The sequence below is a fragment of the Vicia villosa genome, linkage group LG3 (assembly GCF_029867415.1).
Source record: "Vicia villosa cultivar HV-30 ecotype Madison, WI linkage group LG3, Vvil1.0, whole genome shotgun sequence".
Lineage (NCBI taxonomy): Eukaryota > Viridiplantae > Streptophyta > Magnoliopsida > Fabales > Fabaceae > Vicia > Vicia villosa.
The window spans coordinates 128543107-128561995 of record NC_081182.1 but is presented as its reverse complement, the minus strand read 5'-3'; the positions used below and the strand labels follow the sequence as shown (position 1 = coordinate 128561995).

The 18889-nt window shown below is 34.7% G+C and overlaps 3 protein-coding genes, 1 long non-coding RNA gene and 1 other non-coding gene across 8 annotated transcripts; 2 read left to right on the top strand and 3 right to left on the bottom strand.

Annotated features, from left to right (window-relative positions):
* Positions 1–5781: 5781 nt before the first annotated feature.
* Positions 5782–10359, bottom strand: LOC131656644 (uncharacterized). Of its 4 annotated transcripts, none has more exons than XR_009300218.1 (5): positions 10122–10359; positions 9163–9235; positions 7802–8731; positions 6964–7054; positions 5782–6067 (listed from the first exon to the last, which is right to left on the bottom strand). It is a non-coding gene; the product is annotated as an uncharacterized LOC131656644 (long non-coding RNA). The 4 variants fall into 4 exon arrangements; XR_009300219.1 differs by having other exon boundaries at positions 7802–8452; XR_009300217.1 differs by having other exon boundaries at positions 9163–10359.
* A 1754-nt stretch (positions 10360–12113) lies between these two features.
* LOC131658946 (uncharacterized) lies at positions 12114–12929 on the bottom strand. The gene has a single exon (XM_058928194.1). The coding sequence runs from the start codon at positions 12927–12929 to the stop codon at positions 12114–12116; it is 816 nt and encodes a 271-aa protein (XP_058784177.1).
* Positions 12930–16025: 3096 nt separating this feature from the next.
* Positions 16026–17432, top strand: LOC131658945 (uncharacterized). The gene has a single exon (XM_058928193.1). The coding sequence runs from the start codon at positions 16026–16028 to the stop codon at positions 17430–17432; it is 1407 nt and encodes a 468-aa protein (XP_058784176.1).
* On the bottom strand, positions 16410–16516 carry LOC131593804 (small nucleolar RNA R71). Its single transcript, XR_009281184.1, has one exon. It is a non-coding gene; the product is annotated as a small nucleolar RNA R71 (small nucleolar RNA).
* An 81-nt stretch (positions 17433–17513) lies between the features above and the next one.
* Positions 17514–18377, top strand: LOC131658944 (uncharacterized). Its single transcript, XM_058928192.1, has one exon. The coding sequence runs from the start codon at positions 17514–17516 to the stop codon at positions 18375–18377; it is 864 nt and encodes a 287-aa protein (XP_058784175.1).
* The last annotated feature ends 512 nt before the right edge of the window (positions 18378–18889 follow it).

Here is an 18889-nt window from a genome sequence, read left to right as displayed (position 1 = left end):
TACATGTTACTCTAAATTATTTAATATATTCTATGGGGGTTTAGAAGGGTGTTACATCTTTCATTGTAAGTAATGGTTTTTCTTTTTTTTTTGGCATTCTTCTTGGTTGCCTTGTGGTTGCTTGCAGGATATTTTCCCTTCTTTATTTTCGACCTCCCTTTTAAAAGATGCATCGGTGGGGAGTATAAGGGGTTGGGTGAGAGAGGTTTGGGAGTGGGGATATTTCATAATTTTATCTGCGAACAGCCCCGGTATACCCGAAGATTTGATTCTTTTACATGCTAATTTGAATCTTTTTTCTCCGAGTATGGAAGAAAAAGATAAGGTTGTTTGGAAGGGTGGCGAGGATCTTTCTTTTACGGTAAAGGGTTGCTATGAATTTTTCTCTTCTTCTTTTGTTCCTTTTGGTCCAGCTAATATTTATGATAAGGCATCTGGTCTTATTTGGAAGATGCATGTTCCTCTCAAAATAAAAGTTTTTGGATGGCGGTGATTTCTTGTGAAGCTTCCTACTAAAGATTCGCTTGTTTGTCAAGGCTTTCTTTCTAATTATAGTGATATTTCTTGTGTTTTTTTGTGGAGTTTCTCCCAAATCTTCGTACCATTCGTTGTTTGGTTGTCATTTCGTCGTTTTATTTTGGAAGGAAGTGGCCAGTTGGATTGATTTTGTAGACCATGAAACAATTGATCTTTTGGATAATTTTTTGAGGTGGAGACGTTTTTGTAAATACAAGAGAGTTAAAAAAGGAAAAGAAGGATGTGTTTGGTTAGCAACAATATGGTGTTTATGGATCCTTAGGAATAAGATTGTTTTTAGAGAGGAGGATTGGAGCATTTTGGATGTTGTTTGGAACATCAAAGCTTTGTTATGGAGATGGTCCTTTATCGAGAATATTACACAAATCAATTGTAATTTTTATGAGTTTTATAAAAACCCTTTGTTTTATCTCTTCTAAGTTTCATTTGGTGTATAATATTGTCTTTCCGAGTAGTTCTTCGGTGCTTTTGTAATCGGGTTCGAGAACCTTTGTTCTCTTTTTAATGAAACTTGCTTAAATAATTCAATATTTAAGTTCCTCACTACTATAAAATATAAGCATATTTTAAAATTCACTTGATACTCCTTTTGTAAAGCGAATTCTAGAAGAAAAAAAAAAGAAAATATTTTTCATTGTTAATTTTTATTATTTATCGGTAAATAGAATCTCAACGCTCTTAAATAGAACAAATTTTAAGTCTATTAAAAAATAGAACAAACTCTAATTACCATGAACAATTATATATTATTTACTAAATTAAATAATCGTGAATAATAATACATCTCTAAATTTAAATTTCTTGATAGAATAAGAAAATATCACAATTTTTTTAAAGAGTTTAAGACTTAAGACTATCGATTATATTAAAATCTAAAAATAATTCAAAATAATTTACTTAAACTTTTTGAGTTTTTTTTTAAAAAAAAAGGCAAAGGGATTAAAATGAGGAGTATAAGGGTTACTCCGCCCGAATACAAAACGGAAAGCTTCTACTACTCAAAACAACTGAGAAATAGAATATTCTAAACATGAGAATTACAATTATCCACTAGTTTCATATTGGAGAGTGGCTTTCTATCTCGGTAACTTCTTTCCTATCTTGCAAAAATGGGTCTTTTCCATTTATATTTCTTGGTGTGTGGGTTGGCGAAGGCGCTAACAAGAGAAGAATGTGGAAGGATGTGGTCACTAACATCAAAGCAAGATTGTCGATGTGGAAAGGGAGAAATATTTCTACAGGCGGAAGGGTAACTCTTATTGGTTCGGTGCTTAATGCTATCCCAATCTTCACTCTTTCATTCTTTAAAGCTCCGAAAAAAGTTGTTCAAGAGACTAGAGGTCACCTTAGTATTTTTGTGTGGAATGGGAATGTGAACAAAAGAAGTATTCATTGGGTGATGTGGGAGAATGTTTGCAAACCTAAGGAGAAAGGCGGGCTAGATATTAAATATGTTGGTGATATGAATAAATCCCTTCTTCTCAAATGGAAGTGGAGAATTTTGAAGGATTATAAAGCCATTTGGAGTAGATTTCTTCTCTTGAGATATAAAAATCTGAAATTCAAAGTGTTAGCCTCTTGCGGGGAAGTTTTAAATCGGGAAGATTCTAGTTGGTGGAGAGACATCATTCTTAATGATTTTAAAGAGGAGGATTCCGTTGAAGACTTCAACGATTGGGTCAAATGTGATCTTAAAAAAGGTAACAACATTATTTTTTGGCATAATTGTTGGTTGGGTCATCAAACTCTTCGCGATTCCTTTCTGCATTTGTTCGATCTCTCAACCAATAAACTATGCAAGGTTAGTGATGTCTTTTCTTAGAACAATGGTGCCTCTTTTTGGAATGTTAATGGTCTCTTTGAAATTGACGGTTCCGATCATTTGAGCCCAGATTTCATGCACGACGCCATAAATGGTACTCCTACGCCTTTTGTTGTTCACGTAAGGGAGCTAAAAGTGTTGTTGGAAGGCATTGTTCCAAACAATACGGACCACGACGACTTCCATTGGAAACTAAATTCAAACGGTGTTTTCTCGATTGCAAGTGTGTATAACTCGGTATCTAATGCCAAAGACATGGCATGGTTAATCAATACCATCAACTTGTTGGAAGCTATGTGGAAGGCTAAGATTCCGAAAAAGGTCAAAAAAATTTGTTGGAGATTTTTCATAGATAGACTTCCTCTAAAAGACCTTTTGGCCTATAGTGGTGTATCTAACTTCAACTCTCTTGATTTTTTATTTTGCTCCAATCATCCAGAATCTTCGGAACACCTCTTCTTTCAATGTCAAGTTTCGAAAGCGGTTTGGGAAAAAATCTACACTTTGTTTGGAAATGATTTGGAGTTTACTTTGGAGGAGTTCAAACGTTTTGGTTACATTAAAGAAAAGGTGAGGAAATCCAATACTAGAGTTAAACTAAACTCAATTTGGTTAGCTCTAATTTGGTGCATTTGGATAATGAGAAATACCAATATTTTTGATAATGCTTCTTTTAGCTTCGAAGTGGTTATCTCCAATATCATGTTCTTTTCTTGGAGATGGTTGTGTAATATTGACTCTACTTATTGGACTATTTTTTATGATTGGTACAAGTTACCTTTAAACTGTTTCAACTTTATTTAGAGTTCTTGTTGTAAGAGTTGCACCCCTAATGCGATATCTTATATCGTTGCTTATTAAAAAGTATTATCAACTAGTTTATAATAAATATAAAGACACTTCAAAGAATTAAAGACGACCTCCGTCATACATTCGAGAAAGCTAAACCACTCATTCTTAGAAATGATCGCATTAAGCCTATTCCAAATGCACCAAACCGTAGCTAACCAAATTACCGCAACAATAGATATTTTGACTTTATTCTTAACCTTCTCATAGACACAAAAGAACCCCTCAAACTCCTCCAAGGATATGTCCTCAATCGGACCAATCCACTCAAAAACCTTCCTCCAAATACTCGCCACAACAACACAACCCCCTAAAAGATTCGATAAACATTCCTCCTCAATCGAACTAAACACACAAAGCAATCACTACTATCCAACAAAATGCCGCTCTTTTGCAATTGATCCATAGTAGCTAATCTAATGTGAATAATCCTCCAACCAAATAAAAGAATTTTAGGCGGATCTTTTACCTTACAAAGATGAGTATTAGCTTTAACAATAATTGGGTTGAGAGGAGGACCAGAAAGCTTAACTTTGAACCTATCGTAACAAGATCTAACGGTGAATACTACGTCCGAATTGGTGCTCCACACAAAAACGTCCTTTGCATTCTCCGTCAAAACCCCGTGTTGGATAATATCACGAAGCTCTTGCCAAAAAAACCCAGAACTGGCATTGTTGTCATGGAAAAGCTCAGCAGCATTCCATTCCCAACCAACAACGGTAAAAAAACCAGCAGCTGCTACCGAAACAGAGTCGTCGTGTGACATGGCGAAGAGCTCGGGGAATGCGTGAATCAACGGATGATTACCGGCCCGCATGCTGTACCAAAATGGAACATCTAAACCATTCCCAACATTGCATGACACAACCCCTGAAAACTCTGATTCAACCGAAAAACATAATTATTAGATAAAAGAATGTTCCTCCACCATATTGAGTCATTTTTCTCAACAACGGATATATCGCCAATGAGAACCTTCCTATTCACATTGTTGCATCTAGAAGTAAGGATACCACGCCAAACCATCTCTTCATACGGTAAAATCCTCCACTTTCATTTACTAAGTAACGCGACATTCATCACTTCCACATTCTTATCACCTAAACCACCTTCTTCGCGAGCTTTACACACTGTATCCCAACACACTCAATAGATGGACCTTTTGATATCACTCTCGTTCCAAAGAAAATTACTTCGAATCGCTTGAATCTCGTTTAGGATCTTGGAAGGCGCTTTGTAAAAAGATAGAGAATAGATTGGAATGGTATTTAACACGGAGTTAAAAACACCCTCGACCCGCTATGTTAAGATGCAAAATTGAGTTAATGATGCAAAATTGTTGTCTGAAGGGGTTCAAAGAGCTAATCCTATACGAATTTGGAATGTTTTTAATTTAAGAAACCAGGTGGTTCAATTGAAACCCCTCAATCTACTCGCCTTTCGCCAATGCTTATAACTTAACTCTTAATTTTACAATAGATATCGTTTTTATTCTTCCACACTTTTTAAGATAATTATTAATTATGTTAATTTTAATAGTTTAATAATATGAAGACAAAAATATCCTTAAAAAAATTTATATTTTTTATTCTGATTATTAAAATTTTTTAATTTGTTAATGTAGAATGAAAGTTATAATTGACACCTTTTTTTTTATCCAACAAGACAATGCAAGAGTTCATGTCAAAGATAATGATGAAGAATTTCGTGGGATAACTATACTAGATGGATTCGACATCCGATTGATGTGTCAACTTTTAAATTTCCTGGATTTAAATGTTTTAGATCTTGGATTTTTAATGCTATTCAACCCTTACAACATTAGGAGGCACGAAGAATAGTTGATGAGCTTATTAATGTTCTTGTGAAGTCATTTTATAACTTTTCGTCAGTTAAGTCAAATCATGTATTTTTGACACTACAATCGTGTATGACGGAAACTATGAAAGCTATAGGCTCATAAAAATATAAGATTCTACACATGAACAAGGTCATGCAAGAAAAAATGGACATCTCTCTAATCAAATTAAGTGTGATTGTATGTTGGTGCAAGAAATTATAGATTATTTAAGTTGTATTTTGTTTTTAAATAAAATATATTTTGCCTATAATATGCTAAATACGAAAAAAAAATTGCTTGAAATAATATTGTATCCACTTTGAGTTTATATAATTTTTGTGGTTTCTATATTCTATTAAACACATTTTTGTACTAGAAATACACGAATTTCCTGCGGATTTACCTGCGGATTTTAGCTAAATTTCTGCAGGAAACATGTTACCTGCGGATTTTCCTGCGGTTATTTGTCCCCAGCTAAAACCTTCGTGGGTAATATATTCAGCAGGAAGTTTCGTAGGAAATTCCGCAAGTAAATCCGCAGGTAAATCCGCAGGTACTTTCTATCTCAGATTAAATTATTTTTTATTTTATTAAATTTTTGAAACATTATAAATTACATATTAAAATAACCATAATATAAAAATAAAATTATAATTTAAAATGAAATTCAAATTCATAGAACAATAAGTTACTATAAAATAGATTTCAAAGTTAGTAACAATTACTTACACAGTGACATTTTTAAAAATGGCTTAAAAAACCAACCTATTACTAATAATTTGTCAATCAAGTTAAAAAGAAAAAACAATCCAAATTACAACCAAGTCAAAAAGAAAAAAAAGTACAAATCAAAATTGTCGAATTACTATATAAAGAAGAGTTGTAAACTATAGGACTTCTTGTTCGAGTAGGAAGATATCGGTTAAAGGTTGAGTGACTTCATGTTGAGTAGATATATTCTTCTTCTTGGACTTTTTTGGAGGCATAGTTTGAAAGAATTCAAGGGAATGCAAAACCTGAAAAGTTAGAGTGCAACAAATCTTAGTAGGGGACTCATACAAAATATGAAAATCTTTATCTATCGAATAAGTAAACCAGTTATAGTTTCAATTCAACAATCCAATAAGTAAACCAGTCATAGTTTTAATTCAACAAGGAGTGTGGTCCATGAGAAAACATGCAAATCTAACTACTATCAAAACAAAAGAAAAACAGAACCAAGTATCAGGCAAGGATTTTTATAGTCATTGAGTGAATGAGATTTTCAGAACCATGTACTAACATGTTTTTATAGTTTTAATCACTCACTATTAAGATTAAGAAGGGGCTTGGCCCATTTCCTTGGAAAAATATGTCTGTCATGATAAGACAGGAACAAAAAGTATAAATATATAGGGCACTGTAATATACAAGTGGTTTATGTGCAAATAGAAAAGATAATATGAAGAGAAATGTAAAGGTGTTTAGTGCTCTGATGAATTTCATAGTTTAGTGATTGTTGTGATCTTTGGTTTGAGTTTGTGAAAATGTGAGTTAAGATTTAGGTTTTAATAGAACTTAGTCATTGGATTTGGGAATTATTCATATACCATGAGCAGTCCAGTTTAGAGAATAGGGGAGCTGCATTTTCTCCACTAGGATAGGATACCAATAGTTGATTTGTAAATCTAAGTGTTGATGGTTGATGAAAGCTTATAGTTCAATAACTAACTTCTGAAATATAAGTCTACAGTTTTCTTTGAATTTGATTTTAAGAATATTTTATGTACATGTTTCCTAAATATTTATCATTCTTGATTAATATTTTAATTGTTTTCCCATGGAGAATTTCATGTAAGACATAAATCTAGTAGAAAAGAAACCTACAAAGTATCATTCAACTAAATAATTGTATACTTGATTAAATACTTACCTTTTAATACTAATAATGAAAAGTTGCTTATAGCTGCTTGGAGAAGCCTACACTAGCATATTAGATCCACCCAAATGGCAGTTGTTTTCATCTGTGCATATGTATCATAACTGTTATAATTTGTACTTCCAAATGAACAAATAAACAACACCGTGAAAGCGCGCACACATAAAAAGGAAGTTGAGAAGCTCAAAAACAATAGTAATCATCAATAACCTTCTGATCTATGATCTATCATGCATGATTTATATCAAGTTTCTACTTCCTACCATTTCATTATTAGACAATCCTTGCTATAAGAAAGCTTGCAGCAGCACTGTAACTCTTGGGAAAAATGATTAAAAATAATAATATGTAATTCATTCAGAATATTCATTTAGCATTCAGCATGAATCATGCATTCTAACAAGCAAAAGTGTTTTGTTGTACCAGTAGTTTGTTAGGAGAATAACTATAAGCATTGATTTAAAATCAAAAGTAGTTAAAGAAACTTCACAATAAAACTTGAAAACTACTCTATTTTCTAGAGTAACTTCACAACAAAACTCAAGTTAGAATTGAAACTACATGGTATTATACATAAACATTATCACTATACTATGCATCAACATCATTAACCAATCAATCTCTTCAGTTGCTTAACCAAATTTCTCATTTCTCATTTCATTCCAGTAACAAGGAAAAGGTTAAGAAGGAAAGACAAACTTCATATTCTTATTTCATTTCACAACTCTAGTTAAAAACAAGTTCAAAATTAGTACAAACATGTATTGGATCCCTCTGAACAATTGAATTTTTCTGGTACTTGAAAAAAATAAAACAAGGGAGAACTGGGTACCTTAATTTCTCTGGCGACGTAGACTCAGCCGAACTTCCCTTTTCTGAGTGGCTTTCCGATCTCAAAGTCGTTGAAGGACCATTCCCGTTGCAGATTTGGATCCATTTCTTGGAAGAAAGGTTCCTATTTTTTTACAGTAATTCAAAGACCAAGGTATTCTAAAGACTGGGTTGTTATTTGAGAATTTAAATTTATTAGAAGCAGTGGTGTCTTTGGGCCACGGACAGTCTTCCACCAACTACATTGTTTGTTTCTTTACTTTCCCGCTTTTCCATTAGGAGGAAACCTCTTCAGAGTTGACTTCGTCCATAACACAAATGGAGGTATGTTTGATATCCACTTTGCGGAACAATGGGAATGAACCCTTCGTGGCCTATCATCATTAGGTGTCATGACTACTATTGGTTGCTTTCATCTTCCAATCACTTTTGCCAAGTAAGGGTAAAGAACTGTCTGAGAGCTTCCTTCAATTTCTTCCATTTTTGTAGTAACTGAATTACTCATCGCGCAGCTGGAACCTCATGGCAAGGCTAAGACATATTTGTTGTATAAATTGTTCCAATTAACCATACTGTCATGCAGGAGCTTACCTTGTAACTTTTATACATTCAATTCCGCCTACCTGAGCATGAGCTCGCCTTCTATCATTTTCTGCATTCAAAATTCAACACATGCTTCATAGATTATCATGGTCTTTCAATAGCTTAAACATTTATCAATCAAAAACTAACAAGTTTTAATTCTAACCTTTCCATCTTCAAAATAAATTACAAAAATTCCAACCTGCAAACCCCACCGACTGCTAACAACAACACCACCAAAAACACAAAAATCCAAAACTGACTTTCAATTCAACACTCAACGAATATCACCAATCTTAAACTCGGTCATCCAAAAAAACAACGAGAGCTTCACCTTTTCTCTGATACACTGTTAAACGCGCGCACACACACGCACGTGATTAGAGTTATTATAACTGACAGTGTTAGAGGCAGTTGTTGAAGACTTTAACATAGAAGTTGAAGATCAAAATGGACAGAAAGTACGCTTAGGCACAGAGCTTGATCAGAGGTATAAATCATTGTGTCATTTTCATGCATCTAGGTGGAATTAATATTTATCAGTGGGGGGTTTTAACTATGAAAGGTCAATATACCATAAATTATGTTAGCAGAACCCTTATTTTATTAATCTTGATATGGGTTATTTTTTGTTGCAAAAGTGTTTTTTAAATTTGTGTAGAAGCAAATTATCGTTAGCAGCATAAATAACCAATGTTAACCCTTTCATTAGGGTACATGCCAAGGAGTTTTCAAACATGAATTATTTCCTATCTTCATAAATTGGTGTAGATGGAATACCGATTTTTTGTACGAAGTGGTGAAGTGAGGATCCTTTGAACAGCAAGATTAGGTCCAACCAGAGATGAATTAACTGAAACAGAATAGCATAGTTTAGTTACAATATTTTTTAATAAAATTGTTTAATTGAATTAACTGAAACAAAATAGCATAGTTCTCAAATTGATGCAGTTCCCTCGGTGTTCTAATTATGCCAAATCAGCAAAGTATAGTTTATCCTATGAGCCTTATACAGACCTCTAATTGAAATAGAATAGCATAGTTTAGTTACAATATAATTTTCTGTCTTTTTCAATGCATTAATATAGCATATTACAAGTCACTCATCTCTGTATTTTCAAGTTGTTGAATTCAATGTACTCTTTATTGAACCTACAGATTATGATTTAGGAGATTCCCATTGCAACTCAATCCCATAATTCCAAGTTTCAAAAGGATCACAAGGTTTGAAATTCACCAAACATGTATAAGCAGTACAACTTCCAACTCTGAGTCTGATCTTATGAGAATTCATAGCACGAAAATTATAATCGAGTTATATTCAAAATCAACATAAGTAAACTCATTGTGGCATTTCAACAAACACCTTGTTTACAAAAATCACCTAAGTTTATACTCAATCTAACTTAAAATCATCTAATTTCAGAAATGAATAGGATGAGAAAGAAACAATATTACCACTTCAGCAAAACAGGAACAAAACCTGCCATGGATCAATATAAAGTTCAATTTAAAGAAGAGATAACATGTACAAAATCAGGATCATTGAGAGTAAATGTTTATGCACATTGAAACCCTAGCAATGAAAACTGAAACTCTTGTAACATTCATGATTTCAATTGATTTTTAGCTTAAACCATAACTTGATAGCACTGGTATTTCTTATTAACTGTATTAAAGTGTGAAGATGCGGTGATGGGACTCTGAGGAACGAAGTGTATCTAATGTCAAGAGAATACCTGAGTAGAAGTGTGAAGATGAAGAAGACGACAATGCTAGGCTCCGGCGAGGTTGCGGCAACAGAACACCGGCGAAGATGCGATGATGGGACTCCAAGGAACGGGCTACGGGCCTACGGCTATGGCGAGGTTGCGGCGAAGACCAATGGATTTTTAGGTTTTTGAATTGTGTTTGAAGTTGAGTAATTTTGTTGAGCAAAGTAACGTTGCTGGAACAATGTTGTTTCAAGAATTACAATATCAGCAGAGTAAACATAGTTTAAGTAGTTACAATATCAAGAACTACAATTTAATGAAGTGTCTTAGTGTTAGTAACTTAGTGCAATTAAATTCAAAATCTGGGTTCGATTCTTAGCACAATTTTTTAAAGTTTCTTAATTTTATTTTTTAAAAACTTTCATACCTATTATATTTTTATATTTATAATTTATTTTTTAAAAACTATCATACTTATTATTAAAATATAAGTTGAAGAATTAAATATATACATACATACATATATATATATATATATATATATATATATATATATATATATATATATATATATATATATATATATAATTCAAAATTTGCATACCATTTTTTATTTTAATAAAAGTTAAGATTAAAATTAAAAATAAAAATTAACTAAAACATATTATAAAAATAATTAATAACATAGAAAAAGTTAAGATTAAAATTAAAATTAAACTAAATAAAGAACACCATAATATAATTAATAAAATAGAAAAAATAAAGATTAACTTTTTTTATAAATTTAAATATTGAAATATGTCAAATCCTGAGGTAATTCCGCTGGAAAGTTTCCTGCGGAATTACGTGCGAATACTGTATTACATTTGGTTTTAATAAAAGTTGATCTTCGCAGGAAGTTTCCTGTGAAATTACCTGCGGATTTTATATTTTTGTGAGATATTTTGTTTAAAATATATATTCCGCGGTAAAATCCGCAGGTATTCCTGCAGAATTTGCTGCCATTGCTGGATCCGCAGGAAATTTTTTTTTTAATAAAGTCCCAGAAAATTCTGCAGGTATACCTGGGGAATAATTTCCGCCGGAAATTCCGCAGGTAATACAAGTATTTCTAGTAGTGAACTAACTTTTGAATTATTAGTGAAACCGACTTGCAGTAACAAAGTTTTAACAATAAACCTCTTCTTACAAGGAGTAACAAACTTTTAATAATAAACCATAGGATAATGCTAAAGCCACATGCCAGCAATACCTAAGAAAAACATAACTGAAATCTAACTAACATAATGAAAAAGCATAGAAGAAAAACTTAACTGGAATCAAACCAACATTGAATAATTCAAGCATATTTTTTTTATAAAAAATGAGAGTGCCAAATTTAAAGCAATGATCTATCTGCCTTTGGATGCTTCTTAATGTCGGATCCTTCATCATCTTCTTCTGCAAACTTGTTTAAATCAATTTCAAGTTCATGGGGCAATTTCAAATTAACATTCAATACCACTCTTTTTTCTTCCTGAAACACATTGTATTGCGGTGGTAGTTGATGCGATTGGAAGGATTGATTTGTTGTAGATGTTGCAGAGTTGAATTGAAGGATATGAAATGGTTTATTGAAGAAAATTTGGGGAAGGTGAAACAGATTTTAGAAATGATGTTTTTTTTTTAATTTTAAGCAAGAAATATATTGAAGGGAGAACTAAGGGTTCTCCAACCCGGATACACAACAAGCGGCACTAAGCCGACAAAAAACAATATTACAACCAATTATAATTACGACATAAAAGACAATGGGTCTTTGTAAAAATCGTAAAAACAACAATTGGAATGAGTAATATTGCCATATGAAGACCACCTCCAAACCAAAAGCTTAATGCTCCAAACCATATTATTTATATTCCACACTTCATTCCTAAAACAAAAACCAGTCCTTGTCAACCATATTATCCAAGTTGTGGGTAACCAAAACACCCCCAATTTGCCGCTTTTAATCTTTTTATCACGGTTCAACGAATGTCATTCCACAAAAAACGGGATACCCTCTTCCTCCGCCCAACCCGAAAAACCCACCCACGACGCAATTTCTTTCCAAACCAACTTTATCACTATGCATTTAGAAAACATATGATCCGCCTCTTCCACATGAGAATCACAAAAAACACAATTTAAATTAGCATGAGTAAAAGTAATACCTCTATACACCAATAAATCTTTAGTGGGTAACCTATTTACAAAAAGCCTCCAACCAGACGTTTTTATCTTGAAAGGAACTTCCTCTTTCCAAATTAAATTGAAAGCCTCTTCACACTTAATCGGAGGACCATAAGGAATACGCCTAGAAGCATAAAAACAATAACAAGAAGAAACCGTATAACCTTTCTCCAAATCCAACAACCAAACCGCATAATCCTTTGTATCGTTCAAGCTACCGAAATTATTCAAAATATCCTTCAACACCGAAAAAGAATTTAAAAAATCCGCATCTCTTCCAACTACCGAAATACCAAGATCCCTCCACATCCAATTCCCATCACACCACCCTCCCATAACCGCTACCGAAACCTTTTTTAAAGAAGAAGGCAAAAAAAGTTTCGGAAAAAACTCCTTTAAAATACAATTATTCCACCAACAAAATTCCCAAAAAGGGGTATTAAAACCATTTCCCACCGTGAATTTACAATTCGAAACAATGAGATCAATATTTAAAGGATTAGAAGACATAATACTAACCTTTAATATATCTCTCCACCAAAGAGAAGAAGATGAAAACTTGAAAGAATCTCCATCACAAATAATTTGCATACACAAATCACCATATCGGGCCTTTGACATGTATAACCATAAAGACTTATTACCTTGCATTATCTTTCACCTCCACTTGTTCAAAAGAGCCAAATTAAATTCGACAATATTTTAGAAATGATGTGGAAGAAGTTCTTGAATAATTTTGGCAGAATAACACTATCATACTTCCCTCTTTTTTCAGTGAGATTGCATATGTACTTAAGTGATTGAGATTGGAATTTTTCAGCTCAAATAGAGAGGGAAAGTTTTATCGTGAAATTTGGAATGGAGGGAGAAAAGTATATCAATCTGTGTGAAGCAGTGAGGTTGACTTGAAGCCATTGATTAAAGTGAATGAGAGGTGAGGATGTATCTGAGATGGAATTCTGTTATTATTTTATTTGTGAATGTGTAATGAAATTGGTGTAATGAATTTGAATGGAAATTTGGTTTTAATTTCGGATAATATTCTGAAAAACATGAAATGGGTGATGTACTTCTTACTGATGCAAAACCTTGACTTTGTATGTAGCAAATGGTCCCCACAATTAACTCATGGCTTCATAAATTGATCAAATATGACTTGATGACAAAATAGTTCAAATTTGACTTAGATGACTTGCAACTTAGGATTAAGAAGTGAAATGGGTCTTTAACCTGTTAGTGCGTGAGAAATTTTTAGTGAGGAGAGAATAGAGAGAATAAAGAAAATAAGGATTATATTATTAAATTGAATTGTATAAATAACGATATAAACTATGACTATTTATATACAAACTGGATTGAGTTTGATCTTACACAACTTGGATTATATTTGATATTATTATATTAGATTTGATTTGATATTATATTAATAATATTAATTCCAATAATATCTCAACATATCTCCTATAATTCAAGTTGTCAAACAACTCTAAAAATAGTCAATCTGAACTATTCCTAATTTCGTTCTCAAATTTAGAAATCTGTCGATCTTCAATCCTTTGGTGAAAATGTCGGCCAACTATGCATAACTCCAGCAATGCCTTACTCCAAGTTCACCTCGATTTACCTTTTTCCTCAGGAAGTGAAATCTAGGTTGTATATGCTTACTTCTTCCATGCAGAACTTGATTCTTCGCCAAATTTATGGCTAACTTGTTGTCGATTTGGAACACATGAGATTTCTTCACTTCGACCTCTATTTCTTCCAGTACTGATATGACCAAATTTCTTGACATGCAGAATAGGATCTTGCTATATATTCAGCTTCAGACGATGAAAATGCCACCACAGGTTGTTTCTTCAAACACCATAAAATTGGGGCACCAAATACTTGAAAGAAATATCTAGTTTTGCTTCTTCGATCTTCCTAATCTCCATACCAATCAGCATCTGAAAAGAAAGTAAGTGTCGCTTCTTCGCCTTCGAGGTCTTGTCAAAATAGAATTCCATCGTCTATCGATCCTTTTAGGTAACTTGATCAAATATGAATTGCACTATGTTTTTGGCTCGAATATCACATGTTTTCCTTAGTTTTTATTATCTTTATCTCGTATTATGCTTGTATTTCCTTTGTTTTCAGGATTCTTGACCTTTCGGAGCCTCTAGTGAAGAAACGAGCCAAAACGCCAAGAAAATAGGGTTTTTCAAGAAGAATTGTACTTATGGCTTTCTGCACTGCGCCAGCTATAGGGGACGCGATGACGTGGCCCACTTCATGATGGAGCCAACTGCCACGATCACACAATCATTTCCGTTACTCCTCACCGCGCCTGCGGAGGAGCTGCCGCGCCCGCGTCCTTCACAAAAAGACTCCCGCCCAAAAGGAGTTGAGGGGCACTCTTGTCTTTACGCTGATCCAGAATCCACTATATATAGTTTAGTTTTTCATTTTCATTTTTTTATCCAAGCTTTATCGGGGAGTTACTACGGTGTAGATTGAGTTGTTATCGAGTTTTGGAGCACTTTGGTTGAAGTTTATCATACCAGCCTTCACTTTGTATCAAGATTCAATCTCCGATCGGAGTAAGGTTCAATTTACTTGCATTATTTATTTTTCATGCTCTTACCATAGTCTACAAGTTTTATAGACTCTAAATGTTCTTACCGTAGTCTACATGTGTTATAGACTCTAAATGCTCTTACCATAGTCTTCATGTGTTATAGACTCGCACCCTTTTGTTACTCGCACTTACCATAGTCTACATGTGTTATAGACTCCCAATTACTATGTATGTCTAAATCATAAAGATTTGAATGTAATGACTGTGATCATGTCTGTGTTCTAATTGTCACGTTAGTGAAAGTACTCTGGGTAAGATCGAAAGTCGTCCATATCAAAGATAGACTTGATTATTATTTAACCAAGCAAAAGAAGCGAAAGCGATTTGGTTGGTTAAATAGGAATCATTAACTCTTTTTCGAAAACGATTTTGAAACTATTTTCGGACGTGTTTGTAGGTTTGAAATCTGACTCTTGGTCAAAAGCCAAGAGTCTCTTTAAGTTAATCTTTCCAAGTAAAATCACTTTTCTGTTAAGTCAAAACTATCAATTTCTTAAAAATAGATTTACTGCTTTAACGCGGAAGGCACCCTTTATATGTGAAAATAAATGAAGTTAAATTAAAGAGTAGATTCGGTTCTTAGTAGCCAAAAGCTACAAGTTCCCGTTAAATTAGTTCTTTGCTACGAATAGAGAATACTACCCCATGAGTCGTTTCACTGATGCATGTCTATAACATAGTCTGGTTTCATGATTTACATTCCAACCTAGTGCTTTAAACTGTTATTCACTCCACTCACTTACCTTGTTGCACTGCACTCACAACAATATTCCTGTTCACCTTAGATAAGCACCTTAACAATAGAGTTGATAGATTTACAATTGGTCTTTGTGGTTCGATAATCTTATATATTACTTCGATAGGCTGTGCATTTGCAGTACTATATTTAGGCTTTACGTTACAGACCCATCAAGTTTTTAGCGCCGTTGCCGGGGACCAACTTCGTCAAATTCCGTACCTTATTGTTATCCCGTTTAGACTAAGGCTATTCTAGCCGGTAGATGCGTAGAAATCGTAGCACCAGTAACCTATTAAACCCTTTAGTGGAACCCGAACGTTACGCCCGAGCACGTCTGTTTATCCTTAAATTAAGGAAAGCTATGGCTGAAGACCGTAACCAAAGACCTCTTAAAGAGTTTGCTCAACCATCTAATGAGGAGCCCAGTTCCAGTATCGTAAACCCCGCTATAACAACCAACAATTTCGAACTTCAGCCCTCATTACTTCAACTGGCTCAACAAAACCAATTCGCTGGTATCGCTACAGAGAACCCGAATCAACACCTAAAAGTGTTTATCCAGTTAGCCGACACCGTTAAGGCAAATGGAGCCACACCTGAAGCCATCCGCTTAAGATTGTTTCCTTTTTCCCTTAGAGGTAAAGCCCATGACTGGTTAGACGCCCTTCCAGCCAACTCAATAACAATTTGGGAAGACCTTAGGAGAGCCTTTCTTGCCAGATATTTCCCACCTAGTAAGACCGCTGTCCTTAGGAACCTGATCACCAGCTTCACTCAAAACCATGGCGAATCACTTTTTGATGCCTGGGAAAGATATAAAGAAATTTTGAGAGCCTGTTCGCACCATGGCCTAGAGAAATTGTTAATCATACACACCTTTTATAATGGACTCCATTACAACACGAAAATGTCTATTGACGCTGCCGCTGGAGGAGCGTTAATGAACAATCCTTATCCTGACGCTTGTGCCCTGATAGAGGACATGGCCCAAAACCACGCCCAATGGGGAATAGAACGAGCAACGGTAGAGAAAAAGGAGAGCCATGGAGGAAAGCATGAGATAAGTTGCATGTACATGATGAATGCTAAGATGGACGCTCTGGCCTTGAAAGTCGAAAACATGTCTCAAAACCATACCACAGTGGCAGCAATCCAATCGGAGTGCGAGCTCTGTGGAATTCAAGGACATCAAACCGTTGATTGTAAACTTTTGAATGATTCTGGCTCAGACCAAGTTAACTATACCCAAGGAAATCCTTTCTCGAACACATACAATCCTGGATGGAGGAATCACCCGAATTTCTCCAACAAGAACAACAATCCCATCCAAAATTCCGGATCTTCGAGACTCCAAGGATTCCAAACACAAAAACAAAACCAACCTATGCAAGTTGTGCCACCAGGACCGAACCTTAAAGAAACCATACACACCTTTATCCAGAGTCAAACTCATCAAAATAAGGAGTTTATGAACCAACACATTCACACAAGCGAATTAGTTACTCAACTAGCAACCAAGTTTAACCAGATGATGACCCACACCAAAATGCTTGAAACCCAGATTTCACAAGTAGCTCAAACTACCTCTGCACAAGTTGTACCTGGAGGACAATTCCCTGGACAAACCCAACCTAATCCAAAAGGGACAGCAAATTCCATAACCCTAAGAAGTGGAACCGCTTATGAAGGACCAAAAAATCCTAACCTAAGCTCGTCGGAAAAATATAAGGAAGATGTTGAACCAAAAGGCCAGGTAGAAGAACCATAGAAATCCGAAAAGAAATCAGAGGCGGAGATAGAGAATGGCACACCGCAACCTTACAAGTCACCCATTCCATTTCCACAAAGAATGAAAGACACCAAAACAGAAAACCAATTCCTAAAGTTCATTAAGGTAATAGAGAAACTCCACGTAGAAATCCCTTTTACCGAAGCAATAACCCAGATACCATCATATGCTAATTTCTTGAAGGATATTTTGTCCAACAAACGACGACTCGACGATCCCAAACCTTTAGAATGTCATTCCATATCCGAGAATAAACTTGCCAAGAAAGATAAAGATCCTGGAAGTTTTTCTATCCCTTGCGTCCTGGGAAACCATATGATAGACAAAGCATTTCTGGACCTAGGAGCGAGCGTAAGTCTGATGCCCTTGGCTGTTTGTAAGAGGTTAAAACTAGGAGAGCTTCAACCTACTAAGATGTCGTTACAACTAGCTGATAGATCCGCTAAATACCCCATGGGTATTCTGGAAGACATATCTGTCAAGATTGGTCAGTTATACATTCCGACTGATTTCGTAGTTATGGATATCAAAGAAGATGATGACATCCCAATTCTTCTAGGTAGACCATTCTTATCGACCGCTGGAGCTATAATAGATGTTAATAAAGGGAAGCTGACTTTTGAGGTAAGAGATGAAAAGATTGAGTTCATTCTATCAAAATTCCTAATGGCACCGGTGATCGAAGATGCGTGTTATGCCATCGACATCATCGATGAGTGTGTAAATGAGCTCAATGATTCCTCAATCAGATTACTTTCTACCCCCATTTTAGAGGATGACGAATTCAAGAGTATGGAACCTTACATTGACGACAACCTTTTTGAATGCTTAGCACTTACCCCTGACCCTATGTTGTGCACCAAGAAACCTACCATAGAACTTAAGGAACTACCCAAGAATCTAAGATATGAGTTTTTGGATTAGGATATGAATCGACTTGTCATAGTAAGCGCTACTCTGAACCAAATCGAAACAAACCAACTCTTAGATACCTTGCGAAGATATCCTTTGGCTTTAGGATACAAAGTCTCTGATTTAAAAGGAATAAGTTCGTCCGTATGCATGCATCGGATTCTGCTTGAGGAAAATTTGAAACCCTCGAGAGAGCATCAGAGAAGAATAAACCCTATCATGAGCAACGTAGTAAAGAAAGAGGTCCTTAAGTTATTAGAAGCTGGCATCATTTACCAGATTTCGGATAGTGAGTGGGTAAGCCCCGTCCATGTGGTACCAAAGAAAGGAGGTATCACTGTCGTGGAAAATGAGAAAGGTGAGTGTGTAGCAAAGCGGACCGAAGGAGGATGGCGCATGTGTATAGATTACAGAAAACTGAACAAGGCGACTAGGAAATACCATTTCCCTCTTCCATTTATAGATCAGATGCTTGAGCGTCTAGCTAGACACTCATATTTCTGTTATCTTGATGGATACTCTGG

Bases quoted from the DNA above. Each gene is read 5' to 3' on its own strand.
- LOC131658946 (XM_058928194.1), bottom strand. From the start codon at position 12,929: ATGTCAAAGGCCCGATATGGTGATTTGTGTATGCAAATTATTTGTGAT.
- LOC131658945 (XM_058928193.1), top strand. From the start codon at position 16,026: ATGGCTGAAGACCGTAACCAAAGACCTCTTAAAGAGTTTGCTCAACCA.
- LOC131658944 (XM_058928192.1), top strand. From the start codon at position 17,514: ATGAAAGACACCAAAACAGAAAACCAATTCCTAAAGTTCATTAAGGTA.